The sequence below is a fragment of the Crocodylus siamensis genome, chromosome 3, assembly GCF_052110815.1.
Source record: "Crocodylus siamensis isolate JL-2025a chromosome 3, ASM5211081v1, whole genome shotgun sequence".
NCBI classification, from domain to species: Eukaryota; Metazoa; Chordata; order Crocodylia; family Crocodylidae; genus Crocodylus; species Crocodylus siamensis.
The window spans coordinates 128,007,162-128,023,846 of NC_143397.1; the positions used below are offsets into that span (position 1 = coordinate 128,007,162).

Genomic DNA, 16,685 nt, shown 5'->3' on the forward strand with positions numbered 1-16,685 from the left:
CTGCATGTGCAAAGTAGCGCAACATTTGCTGGGGAATCACGATAAATGTAGCCCAGCCGGATGTGCAAAGTAATTGCTGCACAATTCACTGGCAAATTGCACAATAAATGTAGCCCAGCTGCACATGCAGAAAAGCAATCGCATGCAAAGCCTGGCTATAAAATGAGCTAATCCGCTCTGAAGTTATTGCTTGACAGTGTGTAACAGCTGTATAACTGGTTTCTATTCTGATTTCATTTGAAGGTGTAGCAGGCCCTAGAGGTTTTGGGGAAGGGCAGTGAAGAATGTTCTCTTCTTGTCCTATTTCATAGCTTGGTTGGGGCCACACTTAGTCCTGTTGGAAACATGATAAACCACTTTATCATGCTCTGGTGCAGGAGGCCTCGTACCTTCCAAAAGACTCCTTTTCAGGGTCACTGCTTGTAGAGCAAGCTAGGTTAGTAGTTCAGGCCAGGTTATCCCTGCAAGCTTCCTGGAGGCCCCAAGTAAAGTCTTAGAATCATAGAAAATTAGGGTTGGAAGGGACCTCAGGAGGTTGCATCTAGTCCAACCCGCTGCTCAAATAAGGACCAGCCCCAACTAGATCATCGCAGCCAAGGCTTTGTCTACCTGGGTCTTAAAAACCTCTAAGGATGGATAATCCAGAACTTTTCTGGGTAACTTGTTCCAGTGTTTTACTACCCTTCTAGTGAGAAAATTCTTCTTAGTATCTAACCTTAACTTCCCTTGCTGCAACTTGAGACCATTGTTCCTTGTCCTGTCATCTGCCACCACTGAGAACAGTCCAGCTCCAGCCTCTTTAGAAAACCACTTCAGATAGTTGAAGGCTGCTATTAAATACCCCCTCAGTCTCCTCTTCTCTGTAGACTTCTCTAGACCAGTCTTGTTGGAGAACTTCTCAGCTAAGCTCCTAACATGGTGTAATACAGAGCGATAATAGGCTGGATAGCTATAGATTTTTTGCTGATTGCAGTAGAACACAGTTTGTGTGTAGATTGGTACGTTGTTTTTTCTTTTTTTAAGTGAATATACCCAAGACATCAAAACAACCAAAGAAGAGGCAATAAAAGTTGAAAATCAGCAGCCACATTTGAATGAGGAAGTGGACACTGATGAAATGGAGGATGATGATGACGATGAAGACTGGGACTGGGATGATGCAGCTGGGAGACTCACCAAGCGGCACGCTACTGTTGGAGGGTGCAACCCACAGGTAAAAAAAGACATTAATGAGACTCTAATAACAAATGAGACTGTTGGGTGCAAAATGCCGGTTTTGTATGACCCCAAGAATAAATGCAGATCCAGTCCTCTCCTGACACTTGGAAGAAAGTGCTCTTCTGATATATTTCTCTTCCTTACATGCCCAGAGTATACCGTGTAACCCATATCCACTCTCTTCCCACTAGATATAAGACAGTGTGCTTAACCTGCCCAAGATGGGGAAGCAATATTGTATTTGCATTGATAATAATATAGGCAAAGAACTTTTGAAAAACACATCAGAGGTGAATGGTTTAGAAGGGAATTTGTCTTTGCTGTACCACTGAATTATAAGTACAATTTCAGAACCAATTTCCCTTATACTTGGGGCTTTGGCAGTGAAAGCAGAAAGTGTCTCTTTTTTTTTTATTGGCGTACAAGTACCTTATCAGAGTATTTGGGAGCAGTGACCATGTCATTGTAGCAGGTTTGGCATGTGTCTGGTAATGTTTTTTGAGCTCTGAAAAAAGTTCCTGGCAATCAGGAGTTAATGAGTATTTGAAATTAGGAGCTCATGCTGAAGTGCTGCTGGGGAAGGGATGGGAATCAGTTTATCTGTGGTAAGCCAGGCATACTACTTTGTTCTGTCTTTGTGCCCTCTGCATCTCTCCCTTAGTGTTCCCTCCATCTCCCTGGGTGCTTTGCTTCCTGTTTTTCCTGATCCTCATGTTCCCGTTCCCTTTTTAGCGCCAAACTAAAAAGAATCCTACTGGGGCAGCACTCAGCTATTAGGAATTTTTATTCTCCCCAGATGCTGGATTCGCTTAGATTATATCAATTCTAATTATATTCCATGTCAATTTCCTCATAACATTTATTTGTAAATGAGGATAAATGTACAGGTGGTTTAGATACATGATTATAATATTGATTTATTCCCCCCCTCCCCCAAAGCTACTGTATATATTTAGAAAGGCCATCTAGGGAAGGTGAATTATATAACAAATCCTTTGTTTCAGGCAAATAGACAGATCCCTAGTTGCAATTCAGCAAAAATGTCCACTCCTACAGACAAGGCTTTAAGAAAATTTGAGCATAAAATTAATCTAGGTGAGTATAATCCTATCATGTTTTATGGTACTAGGTATCTCTGACCTGCTGTTGACCAATTTGGATTAGTTGTAGGAAGTAGAGCTACCTGACTGTTCCCAGAGAGTTGAAAGGTTTAACATCTGATGTTACCTTCATACTTCCTGTTGGCATAATATAGTTTGTGAAGCTTTTTCTCTTCCTTCAAAGCCAGCTTTTTCTCTGTCCTTCTGGCCTCCCTATGAGGTAACTCTTCTGGTTTCAGCCAAGAAACAACCTGTTTTGTAGTCCATCCAGCCACCATGCACATGTGCGTGCAGTGATGGTGGTCATGTTGCTGTATAGCATACCATTGTGTTTTGTACCAGTAAATTTATGTCTAGGTACATTTACTTTACTTAAGGTCTTTCATGCTCCAAGTAATCAAAATGAGGAATTAGAGCAGTGCATTGAATTATTTTAGGCAAACACAACAGGTGTTACACACTTGGCCATAACGCGATGGACATCATAATTGTTGAGAAGGGAAGTCACAGCTTCCCTTTGATTACCTAACAGAAGGTGTTATTGCTTATGTTGTCTGTTGGAAAACAGCCAGGGATGCATACCTTCTGAGAGAGAAGGACAGAGAGGTTTAAAACTAACACGTTGTCTGATGGATAGCGTCTCTAGGCATCATTTCATCTTCAAAGCAATAGCCGTGTTGCTGTCCTTTATTTCTTGATTAGATCTCAGATGCGTACAGGATGCTAAAAGAATATGTGCCTCTATGGGATATGTTTTAAAAACTTGGTTGTTATCTGTATTTTTCTGTTCCTTGAATAACATGTGTGAGCAATCTCTGCTGACAACAGAATTGCAGCTGCAATTTTGAATATAGAAAACCTTTGATGTGCACTTCTCTGTGTGTTTTTCAGATAGGCTAAATCTGGACGACTCTGTTATAAACAAAGTCACAGAAAAATCTAGACAAAAGGAAGCAGACATGTGAGTAACATGGGTGGCTGTTTCAACTTTTCTGATGAATTTTCCAGAACTCTTATATGTTTAAATTCTTTTTTTCAAAAGAGCTGTAGTTTGATCCACATTGCTGGATAAACTGGAAAGAATTTATGCGAGAAGTCCCTATCCATTCTCTGCATTACATTTTGAAATTTTAATATTTTTCCTATAAAATGTGACTGTTTGCTGGGTTAATTTCCTATATTATTGTTAAGACTTGATCCTGCTTTTGTCAAAGTAAACAGTAAATTTTGTTAACATCGATGGCCGTGGGATCAGATGACAAAACAGAAAATACTAGCCCCTTCCCCACCCCACCCCTTAGCTAGAATAATAAGCCGGTTTTATCTTTCCTTTCTCCTTCCTCCTAAGCTATCGTTCTTGAACTGTCAGGTTAGGAAAATTATTGGGGAAGCTGTGGGTACTCCTCTTGATCTGATGACAGGGCAAATGAATGAGCAGTCAAGTGTGTCTCAGACATATGAGTCTGGTACCGAGCTGGCAAGGAAATTGTCCACTTATGCTCAGAAGGTGTTTAGGAGGAAGCAACAAGTCTTCTTCAATAACAAAGGATACTGAGGGTAGAAACAGACATTGCCTAATTTTTATGGCAGTACAGCTGGCAAGCAAATAGACATCCCTATCCTTTGTCACACCATATCAATGGCTCTAATGAAACGTAGTGTAAAAATCATGATGCTTTATTCTGCTTTACTGATCCTGCACACCCCAGGAATTCTTATCCAGAATTTGGTCCTTCAGACTGGAGCAAATGCCCAGCTTCCCCTCTCCCCCAACTTAGAGATGAGCTCCAGGCCCCCCCTTACAAAGATGTGCCCCAGGGAATCTCACGGCACCTTATTCAGGGGCATGGTCCCCACTTTTGGAGACTCGCCCCAGGATCTCCAGGGACACATCTCTGTAAGCATGCCTCCACATTGAGATCCAGATGGCCCTGTGCTTCTGTGTGAAGCACAATTTGGCATGGGACCTGGTGCTGGTCCTTGCTTGCAGGCCCAAGATATTGGGAATTCCCCAGGTTTTGCATTGCCCTGCACAAGGACCTGTATCAACCTTTGCTTTCACTTGAGGCACAGGTTGGTATGAGACCCAGCCCGGGTCATGCCAAGGAGGCAAGGGGCAATGAGAGATGCAGGGAATCCCCAAGCAGGGGGGACAGGTTATCCGTTGTCCTGCATCAGGCAATGTGTGTTTTCCCAGTTAAGTGGATCCAAGGACACATCCTGCCACAGCTGATCCACCTCAACAACAACTGTTTTTTCTCCTGAATTTTGTTTTGCCTAGGTGAAGCAGCCTTGCTTTTGTATGCACTGAAACCTCTTCCTTTGTCATATCCTTATGTTTTCTTTGACAGAAGAGAAACCAGGTCTATCATGGTAATAAGCAGTTGGATAGGATCATGTATTATATTTCTTCCCTTCTAGGTATCGAGTTAAAGATAAATCAGATAGAGCAACAGTAGAACAGGTAAGAAGTCTTAAATATATTAGCTGTTTTTGACTGAAGCAATACCTGTGCTGAAATTTTGGGTACTCTGGACTTAGTGCTAAAGCTCTTTCTAGCTTCCAGGAGAGCCTCATTACATTCCATGTTTCTCATTTTCTTGCCCAGCTGAACAAGTGTATTTAAAAAAAAAAAAAAAATTGTGTTCATATTCAGTTGTTTTGGAGAGTGTTTTTATACTTCATATTATGATTTTGTTGTAGTATTCAGCTGAGATCTTGTAATTTTGTAGACTTGGAATCTCATTTTTAGCTCTCCTTAGATGTGGAATTTTCTATGAAAATGGTGAAATTGTCATTCCCTGCATCCACATCCCCTCCCCTCTTTTTTTTTTTCATCTACTTACCTTTGCCCCTAAGGCTAAGGTAAAACATCAAGGGTGTCAAAATCTTATGGTCCCACAGGCCAGACAAGTGGTATGGGCCTAATCTGTTGGCTGGATTGGACCCACAGACTGTCATGCTGCACCAACTCCAGGCATTCCAGGTCCACACTCCATGTAGTGCCTGTTCTGGTTGCTCCAGGATGTGCCCTGGATATGGCATGGAGCGGGCATGTACTGAAGTGGGCACTGCATGCTATGAAATCCAGGAGCAGCTGAAGAGGGTGGCACATGGAGCCATGTGGCACACCCTACGTGCTGCCTGTGGGTCCACTCGAAACCTGTAGGCAGTACTGGCAGCTGGATGAAAGGACTTTGCGGGTCAGACCTTTGATGCTTTTGCCCTATATTGATCGCCATGTACTGTTATGATTGTTTATTACATCACGGGTTCTCTGAAGTGTAATGCTTACTGCAAGTGCAAGTTGGAAGTAGCTCTGTTATAATGTTAGGATGGACCTAGGGGTGCACATCAAGCACCACATATGAGAAGGAGCATATTTTTCTTAAGCACTTTAAAGAAGTAACAGCATAATGTCTTGGTAGAACACTGAGCTGCTATCATGTGGTCCAATCAGTGCTATGATGCTATGGGTCCTTCAGGTCAAGATTGAGAACGGGATTAAAAAGAAAATTAAAGTAGTTATGCTGGCTTTTTTTAATTATTTACTTTGAGGTATTGGATCCGAGGACCCGAATGATCCTGTTCAAGATGCTAACAAGAGGTGTCATATCAGAGATAAATGGCTGCATCAGCACAGGAAAAGAAGTGAGTTTCATTGCAAATGGCATTCTGTGGTCTTATTCTCATTGTGCAGGAAAAAAATGTAGTGTGCTCAGGAGGAGATAAAATAATGCTAGTAGCAAATATTTAACTAAGTTTTATTTGACTAGCAAGAAGTTACAAATTATATTGATTAAGTTAACTTTTTCTACTTTCTACTAATCGTATGTGATGAGACTCAAAAAACCATGCTGTTTAATAAGCAGAACTTGGAGAACTTCTACAAGCACTTAAAGTCCATCTAACATTTGTCTTGTTGAAATTCTTAATCTTTATTCTTTATGAATTTTGTGGCAGAACTACATTTCTTGGTTAGCTAGTTCACATTACGGCAGTTTTGGGAGCTGACAGTTCTCGCACACACAAACCAGTCTCCATTTCTATGCAAAGATTGAATAACTCAGTATTACTGTGAATTTCTTTAAATTACTGTTTACCACTTTTGCAAAAATACAGTCTGTGTACTAGCACTATCAAATTGCATCACAAATGCTTAAATTTATACCCCAGGAACAAATTACAGGTTTTTTTTGATATCTTATCCCTGGGCTGGGTATTTTTTTTTTTATTTTTTTTTTCCATGTGCTCAGTTCATTCATTATGAGTGCAGTGGGTTGGCATAAGACACCATTTATTTCATAGGCCATGTTTTAGGGACATCAGTTTTGCACAGTTCTCATCTTAGCGGTCTGCACAGAGGTGTTAATACTTGAAGCCAAAGGCAAATTAATAGCAAAACTCCATTGACTTTAGATCTTCAAAGCCGAACACCGTTTCTAATAATTCTACAGACCCCCTTACTGATCACTGCAGTGCTTGCCTGTGCACGTGGTTCCTTCTGAGGCAGTTTGCCCACTCTTATAAGTAGAGATTTTCAGGATTGAGCTTGAAGAGCTGAGAACCAGCAGGGGCCAGGGAAACTCCTCTTCTCTTGGGATGACTCTCTTCCAGTTTTCTGTATCGGGGAAGCCTGTTGTAATTATGCATAAGTGAAGTTCTCTACATACCTATTTTTGTGCTTTCTACTTGCATTTAACGTTGTTGTGCCATTCTGTGCCCTGATTATCCATACTGCTCCCTGTGAAAGATACCCTATACTTGCATGGAACCATGTTGACCATCATCATCACTATGTTCATGTGGGTGCTGGATTGAGGCCCACAGATTTTTTTTTTTTTCTCTTCTGTACTTTGTTCTTAACTGTACATTGAACAGGTTGGATCTTGTTAATTGGATAGAACATGTAGAACATTGGATATTGTTAACATCACCACTTTAATATCTGTACAGGTTTTAATGTAGAGCATTTTTCCTGACAAAAAATAGTTAAAGTAGTGTCTTCATGTGGTAGGTATAACTCTGGTTTCTGTTTGACTCTGGAAGGCAAGAAATCTGTCTCTTTGCAAACTTTTTTTCCTTGCTAAAATCCTGTTTTTAAATAAGGAAACCTAAAATCAATGAAGCAGAATTGCTTCTGCGGAGATCCCCTGTGTTACTTAAGAAGCGGGGGAGAGACTGAGTTAATAACCTCTTACTCCTCTGTTGCGTGAATTTGTGAATGTTTCTTTGGCTTTGGTGTGTGCACTATGAGCAAATTTCCTAATATTTAAATTGTTCTCAGGATTTTAATGTTGTTTCTGTCCTTCTACCCCATTAGGCTAATGTATATCATGCCAGTACAGCAGATGGAGAAAACAGAGCAATAAAAATTTATAAAACCTCTATCCTGATGTTTAAAGATCGGGATAAATATGTGAGTGGAGAGTTCAGGTAAGTTGGAGTTGTTCTTTTCATAGTACAGTACTAACTCTCTCCAGCACTAGCTGGATTGTCCTACAGTTCTCTTTGTTTCTCTCGGGACATAAACAGAATAACCCAGAAATGTTGAAATTGTGATGCTTTTTTATGTTTTTAAGATTTCGTCATGGATATTGTAAAGGAAACCCGAGAAAAATGGTGAAGACTTGGGCAGAAAAGGAGATGAGGAATTTAATAAGGTAATTTTTATAACTTAATTTTTGTCACAGGAGGCAGAATAGAGATGTGCGTTAGCTCAATTAAATTGCACCTGCTTCAGTTTTTGGAAGCAAGAGCTCACTGTGTCAGAAACATTATGCATCTCTGATTCTAAATCTATAAGGTACATCTCTACCCTCTTTCTGCCTTACTTAAGACGAATACAGCTAACTCCTGTGACAAATTACTTACTTTTTGGTATTGGCAGGAATTAATGTAGTTATGAGGTGATGTCAGCTCAGCATCCCCCATAAACTGGGAATCAGTGGGACAAGGTGGTAACATCTTCAGAACTACTGTCCGTTCCCAGCTTTGGTGTCCGGGGCACTTTTCATTCATTGTCTGTTAATAGTAATTTAGAATATTCCTTTTACACTTCTAATGGGCAAGATTGTATCTGGCCTGCACAGTGGCCCAAAACCCACAACCCTTACTTGGGCAAGATTCCTATTGGCTTCTGACAGATATTGAGATATATTCCATGAGGAAAGACTACAAGGTTCAGCACTTGATATTGGGCTTTGAAATTCATACTCTTTTCTTATGAGGCTGGGAATAGCACACTTGTAACATTAGACTTTCAGTAAATACATTTAGGCTTTCCATCCATCAAGCCTGTTTTTAGCAATTACTGTATTGTCTAAAGTGTGAAGCGAATAGTGATTCACAGACACTGAACAGAGCCTGTGGAAGAATGAAGCTTACATTAGAGTCCACAAGGTGAAGAAGATTCTCTCTTTCCTACACTCATGGTCCCCAGATGAGGAAAGTGCCCAGGAAAGAGACCTCATTCACTGCCAGGGTCTCCAGCAGTGTCATCCATCGCCTTCCAGTCAGGGATTTCAGAGGCAGGTAATGGCTTTCAACACCTGATCCAGAGCCAGTGAAGATCAGTGGGATGAGCCTACACACACTAATGCGCTTTGGGTCTAGTTTTAAAAGAATCAGCATGAAAGTAGTTTTTGTCTCCCCATGGAAGACATCGGTGAGACCTGTTTCTTCCCCATAAGCAAGGTTAAAGCCAAATGGTGTGGGAGTTTGGAGTCTGAGGACTCCAGGTCTTGCCAAAACCTTCCTCAGAATGGGAAGATTAGAGACAAGGAGATGATGAGAGCTAGTGTCATTGTCAAGGGCCAGGTTCATCAATGACTTGTTTGAGTGATGCTGGCACCCTGCCCTCATCAATCAGTTATTGGCTCTTTTAACCTTTTGCAGGAACAGTGTTTTCCTATTAAGCTTTTTAAAAGTTTCTCATTATTCAGTGTAATGCTAGGAGGGGATTCTTTCTTCCCACATCTCATTGGCGCTGTCCTTTTTATTGATGCCACTTTTACAGTATGCTCTACCTCGTGCCTCTGCATAATGGCTCAGAGTCCTCTTTTCTTCTGATAGTTATTGGTTTTTTGTTGTTACAATTTTATAGATTGAATACAGCACAGATACCTTGCCCAGAGCCAGTTATGCTAAGGAGTCACGTGCTTGTCATGGGTTTTATCGGTAAAGGTGACATGTAAGTATGCTCAGAAAACCATTGAGAACTTTTTTCTTCTCTCTAGGTATAAATAAAGGTAGGCTTACAAAAATGTGAGTTTGCCTAGCATGTGGTATACGTTAATGATGAATTGTGTGTTATCCTTGTATACAACTGAGATATAAAATATAAAGTTTATTGATAGCTGTTGCAGAGGGTCTGCCTCTTTCTAAAGCCTCATCCTTGCATCAGAAGAGCGAGTGAAACACCCTTTGTTAGAAAGGGGCTGGGTAGGGTCATTCTGTACTTCTCTGACTACAGCTGGTAAAGATTAATTATAAAGTTCAGAAAAGGTAGTGCAGGTTGTGATATGTTTAGCCATGTAATTGGAAAGGCTTACTGATTTATACCATGCAGAAAAGTTAATTTGGCATTTGTTAATGTAAAAACTTAACACAACATAGTGATGCAGCTTCTCTGCTGCTGTAAAACATTGTTATTCTGTTATTTTCAGTGGGGTTGTGTAGCCGATACTATATTGGACTAGCTTTGCAGATGAGTAAGTGGTTGGATAAATCACTGAGGCGCTGTTGCTCACATTTAGAATGGATGAATTAAGGACTGTGGATAAAAGACAGAACAGGTGTAGGTAGTATAAGATGGAAGAATTTATTCTGTTTCTCTCTTTAATCCAAGGCCTGCTCCTCTGTTGAAAAATGTTCAGTTATCTGACTCAAAAGCCCGGGAGTTGTATCTGCAGATCATACAGTACATGAGAAGAATGTACCAGGATGCCAGACTTGTTCATGCTGACCTCAGTGAATTTAATATGCTGTATGTTTTTAAACCTTCCTTTGTTTTGTAATATTTAAAGTGTAGGTATTGGCAGCTTCTTTACATAATTCAGAGCTGTGCAATACTGATATCCCTTTAAAGGAGTGTGTTTGTTCCCTTTATAGCTCTGCTTTTTAATATGTACAGACCTTCACCCACAGCTCTCTGAAACAGGAATATTTTCCAAGCTAAACTGAATATGATATTCAGTGGGTTTTTTTTCCTTTGGCTGATGAATAAATAAGTGAGCTATAGTAGTGCTTGGGGTCACGTTGTAACTGTGATAGGCCAGAAAAAAGTGAGAAGCAAGGATTTTTAAGTGAGCTATGGTAATTGTTTTCTAAAATTGTTTTTTGTGCTCTCTTCCAATCATATGAGTAATTTATTTGGAAAAGAAATCCTAAAATATGAAGTGAATTAAATAGCAAAACCTTGGATTTCTGTTCCAGGTTTGAAGCATTCTTTTTTTTCCCCAATGATAGGGTTTAAAAAAAAAACAATTGTGCTTATTCCTCTTGGTGTCTATCCAGATACCACAATGGGGACGTGTTCATCATTGATGTATCCCAGTCAGTGGAGCATGACCACCCACATGCTTTAGAATTCCTCAGGAAGGACTGTGCCAATATCAATGGTGAGTAACCTATTGTTCAGTTCCTCTTAATAGCTTGTTTCTTAAGAAATGTTAAATGTGTTCGCTCTCATATTCTTTAAAATATGATAAAGCATTAGTAGAACAAAAAGAATATTGTTAATGTTCACTATATTAATATCTGTACAGGTTTTAACATAGTGTATTTTTCCTTACGCAGCAGTATTTAAATTAGCATCTTCATGTTGCAAGAAATCTCTTTGCAAACATTTTTTCCGTGCTGAAATCCTTTTTAATTTTTATTTATTTTTATTTTTTAATAAATAATGAAGCCTAAAATCATTGATTTATTTCCATAATTGCTCCTGTGAAAATACCTTTTGTTACTTGAAGTGGGGAGAAAAAAAGGGAAGTGAGTTAGTAACATCTCACACTCACTGTTGCTGGACTTGTGAATATTTGCTTTGGTATCTGCGCCACCCACTCTATTCTTTTAAATGCTACACACCTTTACGTGTTTCAGGGATGTATGCGGTAGCTGTGTTGTCTCAAGACAAAAAGAAATACAAAAATTTAGAACTCTTGATTCCAAAATAATAAGCCCAAAAGCTTGCAGAAAAGGGTTGGTTTTTTTTTTGGTTTTTTTTTTGCAATTTCTCAGTTGGTCTAATAAAAGGTATAATTTTTGGAACCAAGAGTTCTAGATTTTTACACACCTTTTACAAATTTCTTAAGCCCTTCATCACAACTCTGCTTTATTACTTCCGTGCTAGTCTTTACTTTGTCTAGCCCTACTACAAGGATTTTAGAGTGTCTGTGATTCATTGCACTTTGTATCTCCTCTTCCTGTGAGAATTACTGTGATCTTAAATGCTGTGGTCTCTGAAAACCTTGGCAGCTCCTCTCTTACTAATTCATTTCTCAACTGTGTTTGGTTTTCTTGTCCACTTGGAGTAGTAACCTTAGAGAAGATTAGTCTAGCTACTCCCTAGATGACATTGGTTTTAAATTGTGCGCGGAACTTTATGTCCCCCTTCAAACTTCAAATTTAGTTAGGATTGGCATCTTCAGCCAAGTAAGTGTAAGCCTTGGCAAACTACCTTTTAGCCCAGGATTTGTACCATATGTTATATAAAATATTAGCATGAACTTTGGTATGTTCCTCAGAAGACATCTCTAATGATTCTTGGTTGAAGTCCAGACCTACAAACTTTACTGTCTTGTATCAAAACAGTTTAATCTCAGTGTTATTAAAACTGCTAAATCCTTTGTGAAGGTGACACTTTTTCCCTATTGCTTTTCTATTGATTTGTGATCTATTCTGATCCCGCTTAAGTCCTTTTAGGATTTTTTTCCATAGTTTCACTAGGAGCAGAAGGGAATTCCAAATATTCATGCCTTATTCAACATTCATTGAGTCTGGGAGATGGGCAGTTTGCATTTCACATGGGTAGGAACTATCTGATAACTGACCCTAGTGGGCTTTTATAAGCTTCATAGCATATTCCCCAAAACCAGAGAAACATTACCCTATATCTGACCTGACTTAAATGCACACATGCATCCCTCTGTGACATGTATGTTAACTTTATTGTCCTGGTTCCTGGCAGATTTCTTCTGGAAGTACGATGTTGCAGTGATGACTGTGAGAGAACTGTTTGAATTTATTACAGATCCTTCCATCACAAGTGAGAACTTGGATGCTTATCTATCAAAGGTAAGGCTTCCAGGACTTGTGCATGGAGATTTAAGAAATAAAATGAAACCTAGATCTAGGTCACCCATTTTGTTTTAATCCAAAACTGTGCTTCCTGCCTGGAGACAGGTATGTTGCATAAAGAAGCAGCACCCTACAAAGAGCCTAACATTAATTTTAACACAAACCACAGAAGCATGTTCATGTGTCCCTTGCTGGTTTGCGAGGGGTGTTGAGTCTGAATGGGGCAAACTTTTTAAAGTGCAATAAGTTCAGCTTAGTGCTGATTGATCCAGTTGGGGAGAAGAACACGTATCATAGGAGGAAGTGAATGTTGGCTTCTGTCTTGGCAGCTCAAGTACTGTTAGCTGGCATGAGTTACTCACTGTCACTGAGCATGCAAGTGGCACAATGTCTCTCCTTTCCTACTTTCCTGCTGTTTGTCTAACCTTGTTCAGTTTCAAGCAAAGGGTGCATTTAAACTCTCTCAGGCCTCACTTGTTGTTCCATCAGGCACTAATGGAGTGGTTCTCAACCTCCTTAGATTCAAGGCAGCACTTGGAAAATACTAGCTTAGTTTTCACTTGTTTTTTGACTACAGAAAAATAATAAAGCGCTGCTTCTGCCGCAGAGAGCTAAAAAAGATCACAATGGGTTAAAATATTTTTAACACTCTGGATTCTTATTTGAAATATCTGGGTTTATTCTGTGAATTATAATTTGTGCACCTAACTGCACTACCATTGCATGGTACCATGTGCATGTACCACACAGCCTTCCACCATAGTCCTGGATCCACCTATGCATGCATGGGAGCATGATTCCCAGGGCCCTGTTCTCCTACTCTGCTGCAGGGACTCCTGTAACTTGATCCTATTTTGGACTGGAAGCAGTGTAGAGAACGGTAGCATAACTGATAGGGAACAACCAGGGAAGCATCCCTGGGTGCCACCTTTTGAAAGAGGGAGGGATATCTAAATAGCCAGAGCCATAGTTGCAGTCGACTGCTGCCAGTGTTGTTGCTACTGCAGCCAGTGCTGGCCCACATGTCAGTGGCCCTGAGTGCATGTCTTCTTGTACTCAGTAATAGATTGTAAGCTAGTACAGGCATTTAAGTGGATGTATTGTTCAGAAATGTTCACCATTAGGTTTCGCTAACAGCATGACAGTTGGAAAACTTCAGGTGCTTTGCCTGAGTGGCAGAGAACAGCTTGCGGGTGGGTAGAGTGGAGGCAGAGAAATGCAAATAGGGACAGCTTGATGAATTTTCCAGGATGAGATATTTGATTAAAGAGTGAGGGTTTTATAATGCCTGTTCTATTTCTATAGGCAATGGAAGTAGCATCCCAAAGGACAGAGGAAGAAAGGTCCAGTCAAGATAAAGTGGATGAGGAGGTAAGCAAAGAATATTCTTTTTTTTTGCTTCCATGAGGTGACTTTTAACTTTATCCCTTTTGCAACATAATACATTTTCTTTAAAGCTTTATTTTATACACAGAATGTTACATTTAAGATATTGGTAGGTCCTAAACTAATTGAGGAGGTTTTAAGGTATTAAATGATGGGCAAAAAATCTTCTGATCATATTTTGCATAATCTCAAAGAATAATAAAACACAGTGAGGATTTTGGACTTAAATAGATTTCCCTTCCCCTCCCCCCTCATTATTCATATTGATTTAAAAAAAAAACAATTCTGCTCTCTTTTCCCTTTCCCTAGATTTCAGTTTAGTTCTAATTATAGTACATGTTGTTTTTCTTCCTTTTATTTTTGATGCAGCAGTAGTTAACATGGATTGGTTGCATTTGCATCATCGAAGATGTATGTTGTTCTGGAAATGTTTGGCATGCGCAGCATAGGACAAGGTTGTTATCTGAATTGATTCCTAAACTTTTTTCAACAGCAAAGCAATAGATTAAAATTTAAAAAAAAAATGGTTTTAGCAATCAGTGGGCACTTTGTACCGACTAGAATGTAGAGAGAGGACATGTTTTGGGCCTTTTGCGGCTAGTCTTCTAAGCAAATGCCTGATCTTGGGAGTACTGGTCTAGCAGGTACGGCGTATGCTCAGCACACACTGAAATCAGTAGTGCTGTACACATTCAAACCTCTTTCTTTCCTCTTAGATTTCTACAGGTTGCAGCTTTCACCTCTGGCTTTTATTATGCTCTTGCCCCTGCAGAGGCCACAAAGCCTGCCAAGTGTCAAGGAGATAGGTGCAGGGGTTCTGGGGCCCTGCACCTCTAGCTGCTGACGGGCAAAATTCGTAACATGGGTGCGCATCAAACTTGGCAAGCATCATGCTCTCAGCAAAAGCTACCACCCCTGCAAGTCTTATCCAAATCAGGCAAAAAACAACAAAAGTTATAAATATTTCATTGATTCCCTATTATACCCTATGGCCAGATCTCCAAAGCGACTCCAAAGCTTCAGAGCCGATTCAGCCGAATTGAAGTGGGAAACCGATCTGGAGCTCCGAATCGGATCGCTGGCATCCAAATCGGCCGGATCCAAAGCCAAATCAATAGCTGCCAATTCACGCAGGCCTATTGGTTAAGCAATAGCGTATATTCTAAAGAGATCCTAATGTGGTGTTAGGGTAAATGAGTTGTGTATTCATAGACCCACTACAACAAGAGACAATTTCTTGCCAGTCAAGTATTCCAAGGTGGTATATCTAAATTATGGCTGCTGTCTGAGCCCAGAGGATTATCAAAATAACTTATAAAGAACACACGATGAAGACTTTCTTGCATTCTAAAGGTTGTCTAACTATCTCAACTGTGCAGGTGGTCCAATAAACAATATTGCCCTAAGGAATCCTTGCCTCTTTTACAAAGAAGAGGAATAATCAGCACAAGATGGGAATTAATTTATCTGCTTGTTTCTTTTCTCTGTACTAGGTGTTTAAGAAAGCTTACATACCTCGAACCCTGACCGAAGTTAAAAACTATGAAAGGGATGTTGATATCATGATGAAACTGAAGGAAGAGGATATGGCATTAAATGTTCAGCAGGATAACGTAAGTAGACTTTCTGAATTGCTTTGTGCAGCTTGAGTTCACAAAACAAGATAAGCCAAGGCAGTTTCATTAACCATGGATTGTTATGGAAAGTCCCCAGTGCCTCTTGCCCTTCTCTTTACTGGTGACTCCTCCTAGTTCTATATGAATGCATTACCCATACCTTAGAGAAAAAATGTACACAGGTAACACTAGCACTTCAGCAATCCTGATTCTTCAGCAATCACCTATTCTTTTTAAGTGGATGTACTGTAGCTTTCAGGTGCCTGGCAAAAATATCCGTTTGGTTTCAGAAATCCTGTATATAAATTAATATACTGCCGGTCTGTATGACAGGAGTATTGCTTGCAAATCAAGCAAAGTGACCCTTCCAGTCTGGTGTATGTGAGGTCACACCTGGAGTGCTATGTCCAGTTTTGCGTCTCGCATTTCAAGAAATCGTGGACAGACTAGAAAGAGTCCAGTGGAGAGACAAATTTAGTCTGAAAAAGACTGGGGCTGGAGTGAGGAGATTTGATAGCAATTTTCAAATGACCTGAATCATGGAATCATAGAAAATTAGGGTTAGAAGGGACCTCAGGAGGTCATCTAGTCCAACCCCCTGCTCAAACCAAGACCATCCCCAACTAAATCGTTCCAGCCAGGGCTTTGTTGAGCCTTAAAACCCTCAAGGATGGAGAGTCCACCACCTCTCTAAATAACCCATTCCAGTGCTTCACCACGTTTCTAGTAAGAGAGTGTTTCCTAATATTCACCCTAAACTTCCCTTGCTGCAACTTGAGATCATTGTTCCTTGTTCTGTCATCTGCCATCACTGAGAACAGTCTAGCTCCATCCACTTCGGGACCACCCTTCAGGTAGTTAAAAGTTGCTATCAAATCCCTCCTCAGTCGTCTTTTCTGAACATTAAATCAGCCCAGTTCCCTTGGCCTACCCTCAGAAGCATGTCCCCCAGCCCGCTACCTATTTTTGTTGCCCTCTACTGGACTCTCTCCAACTTGTCCATATCCTTTCTGTAGAGAAGGGCCCAAAACAACACAGTACTCCAGATGTGGCCTCACCAGTGCAG

The 16,685-nt window shown here is 40.3% G+C and overlaps 1 protein-coding gene across 2 annotated transcripts in view; it reads left to right on the plus strand.

Moving 5' to 3' along the window:
• RIOK1 (RIO kinase 1) overlaps positions 1 to 16,685 on the plus strand; it is a 28,476-nt gene that overhangs the window by 514 nt on the left and 11,277 nt on the right. For both annotated transcript variants that reach the window (XM_090039164.1, XM_090039165.1), the window contains exons 2-14: positions 1,024 to 1,213; positions 2,223 to 2,313; positions 3,210 to 3,279; positions 4,740 to 4,782; positions 5,877 to 5,969; positions 7,642 to 7,754; positions 7,901 to 7,981; positions 9,424 to 9,510; positions 10,168 to 10,305; positions 10,836 to 10,939; positions 12,508 to 12,614; positions 13,923 to 13,988; positions 15,497 to 15,616. In XM_090039164.1, coding sequence (XP_089895290.1) covers positions 1,024 to 1,213; positions 2,223 to 2,313; positions 3,210 to 3,279; positions 4,740 to 4,782; positions 5,877 to 5,969; positions 7,642 to 7,754; positions 7,901 to 7,981; positions 9,424 to 9,510; positions 10,168 to 10,305; positions 10,836 to 10,939; positions 12,508 to 12,614; positions 13,923 to 13,988; positions 15,497 to 15,616 — 1,303 coding nt within the window. The remainder of the gene's footprint in view (positions 1 to 1,023; positions 1,214 to 2,222; positions 2,314 to 3,209; positions 3,280 to 4,739; positions 4,783 to 5,876; positions 5,970 to 7,641; positions 7,755 to 7,900; positions 7,982 to 9,423; positions 9,511 to 10,167; positions 10,306 to 10,835; positions 10,940 to 12,507; positions 12,615 to 13,922; positions 13,989 to 15,496; positions 15,617 to 16,685) is intronic.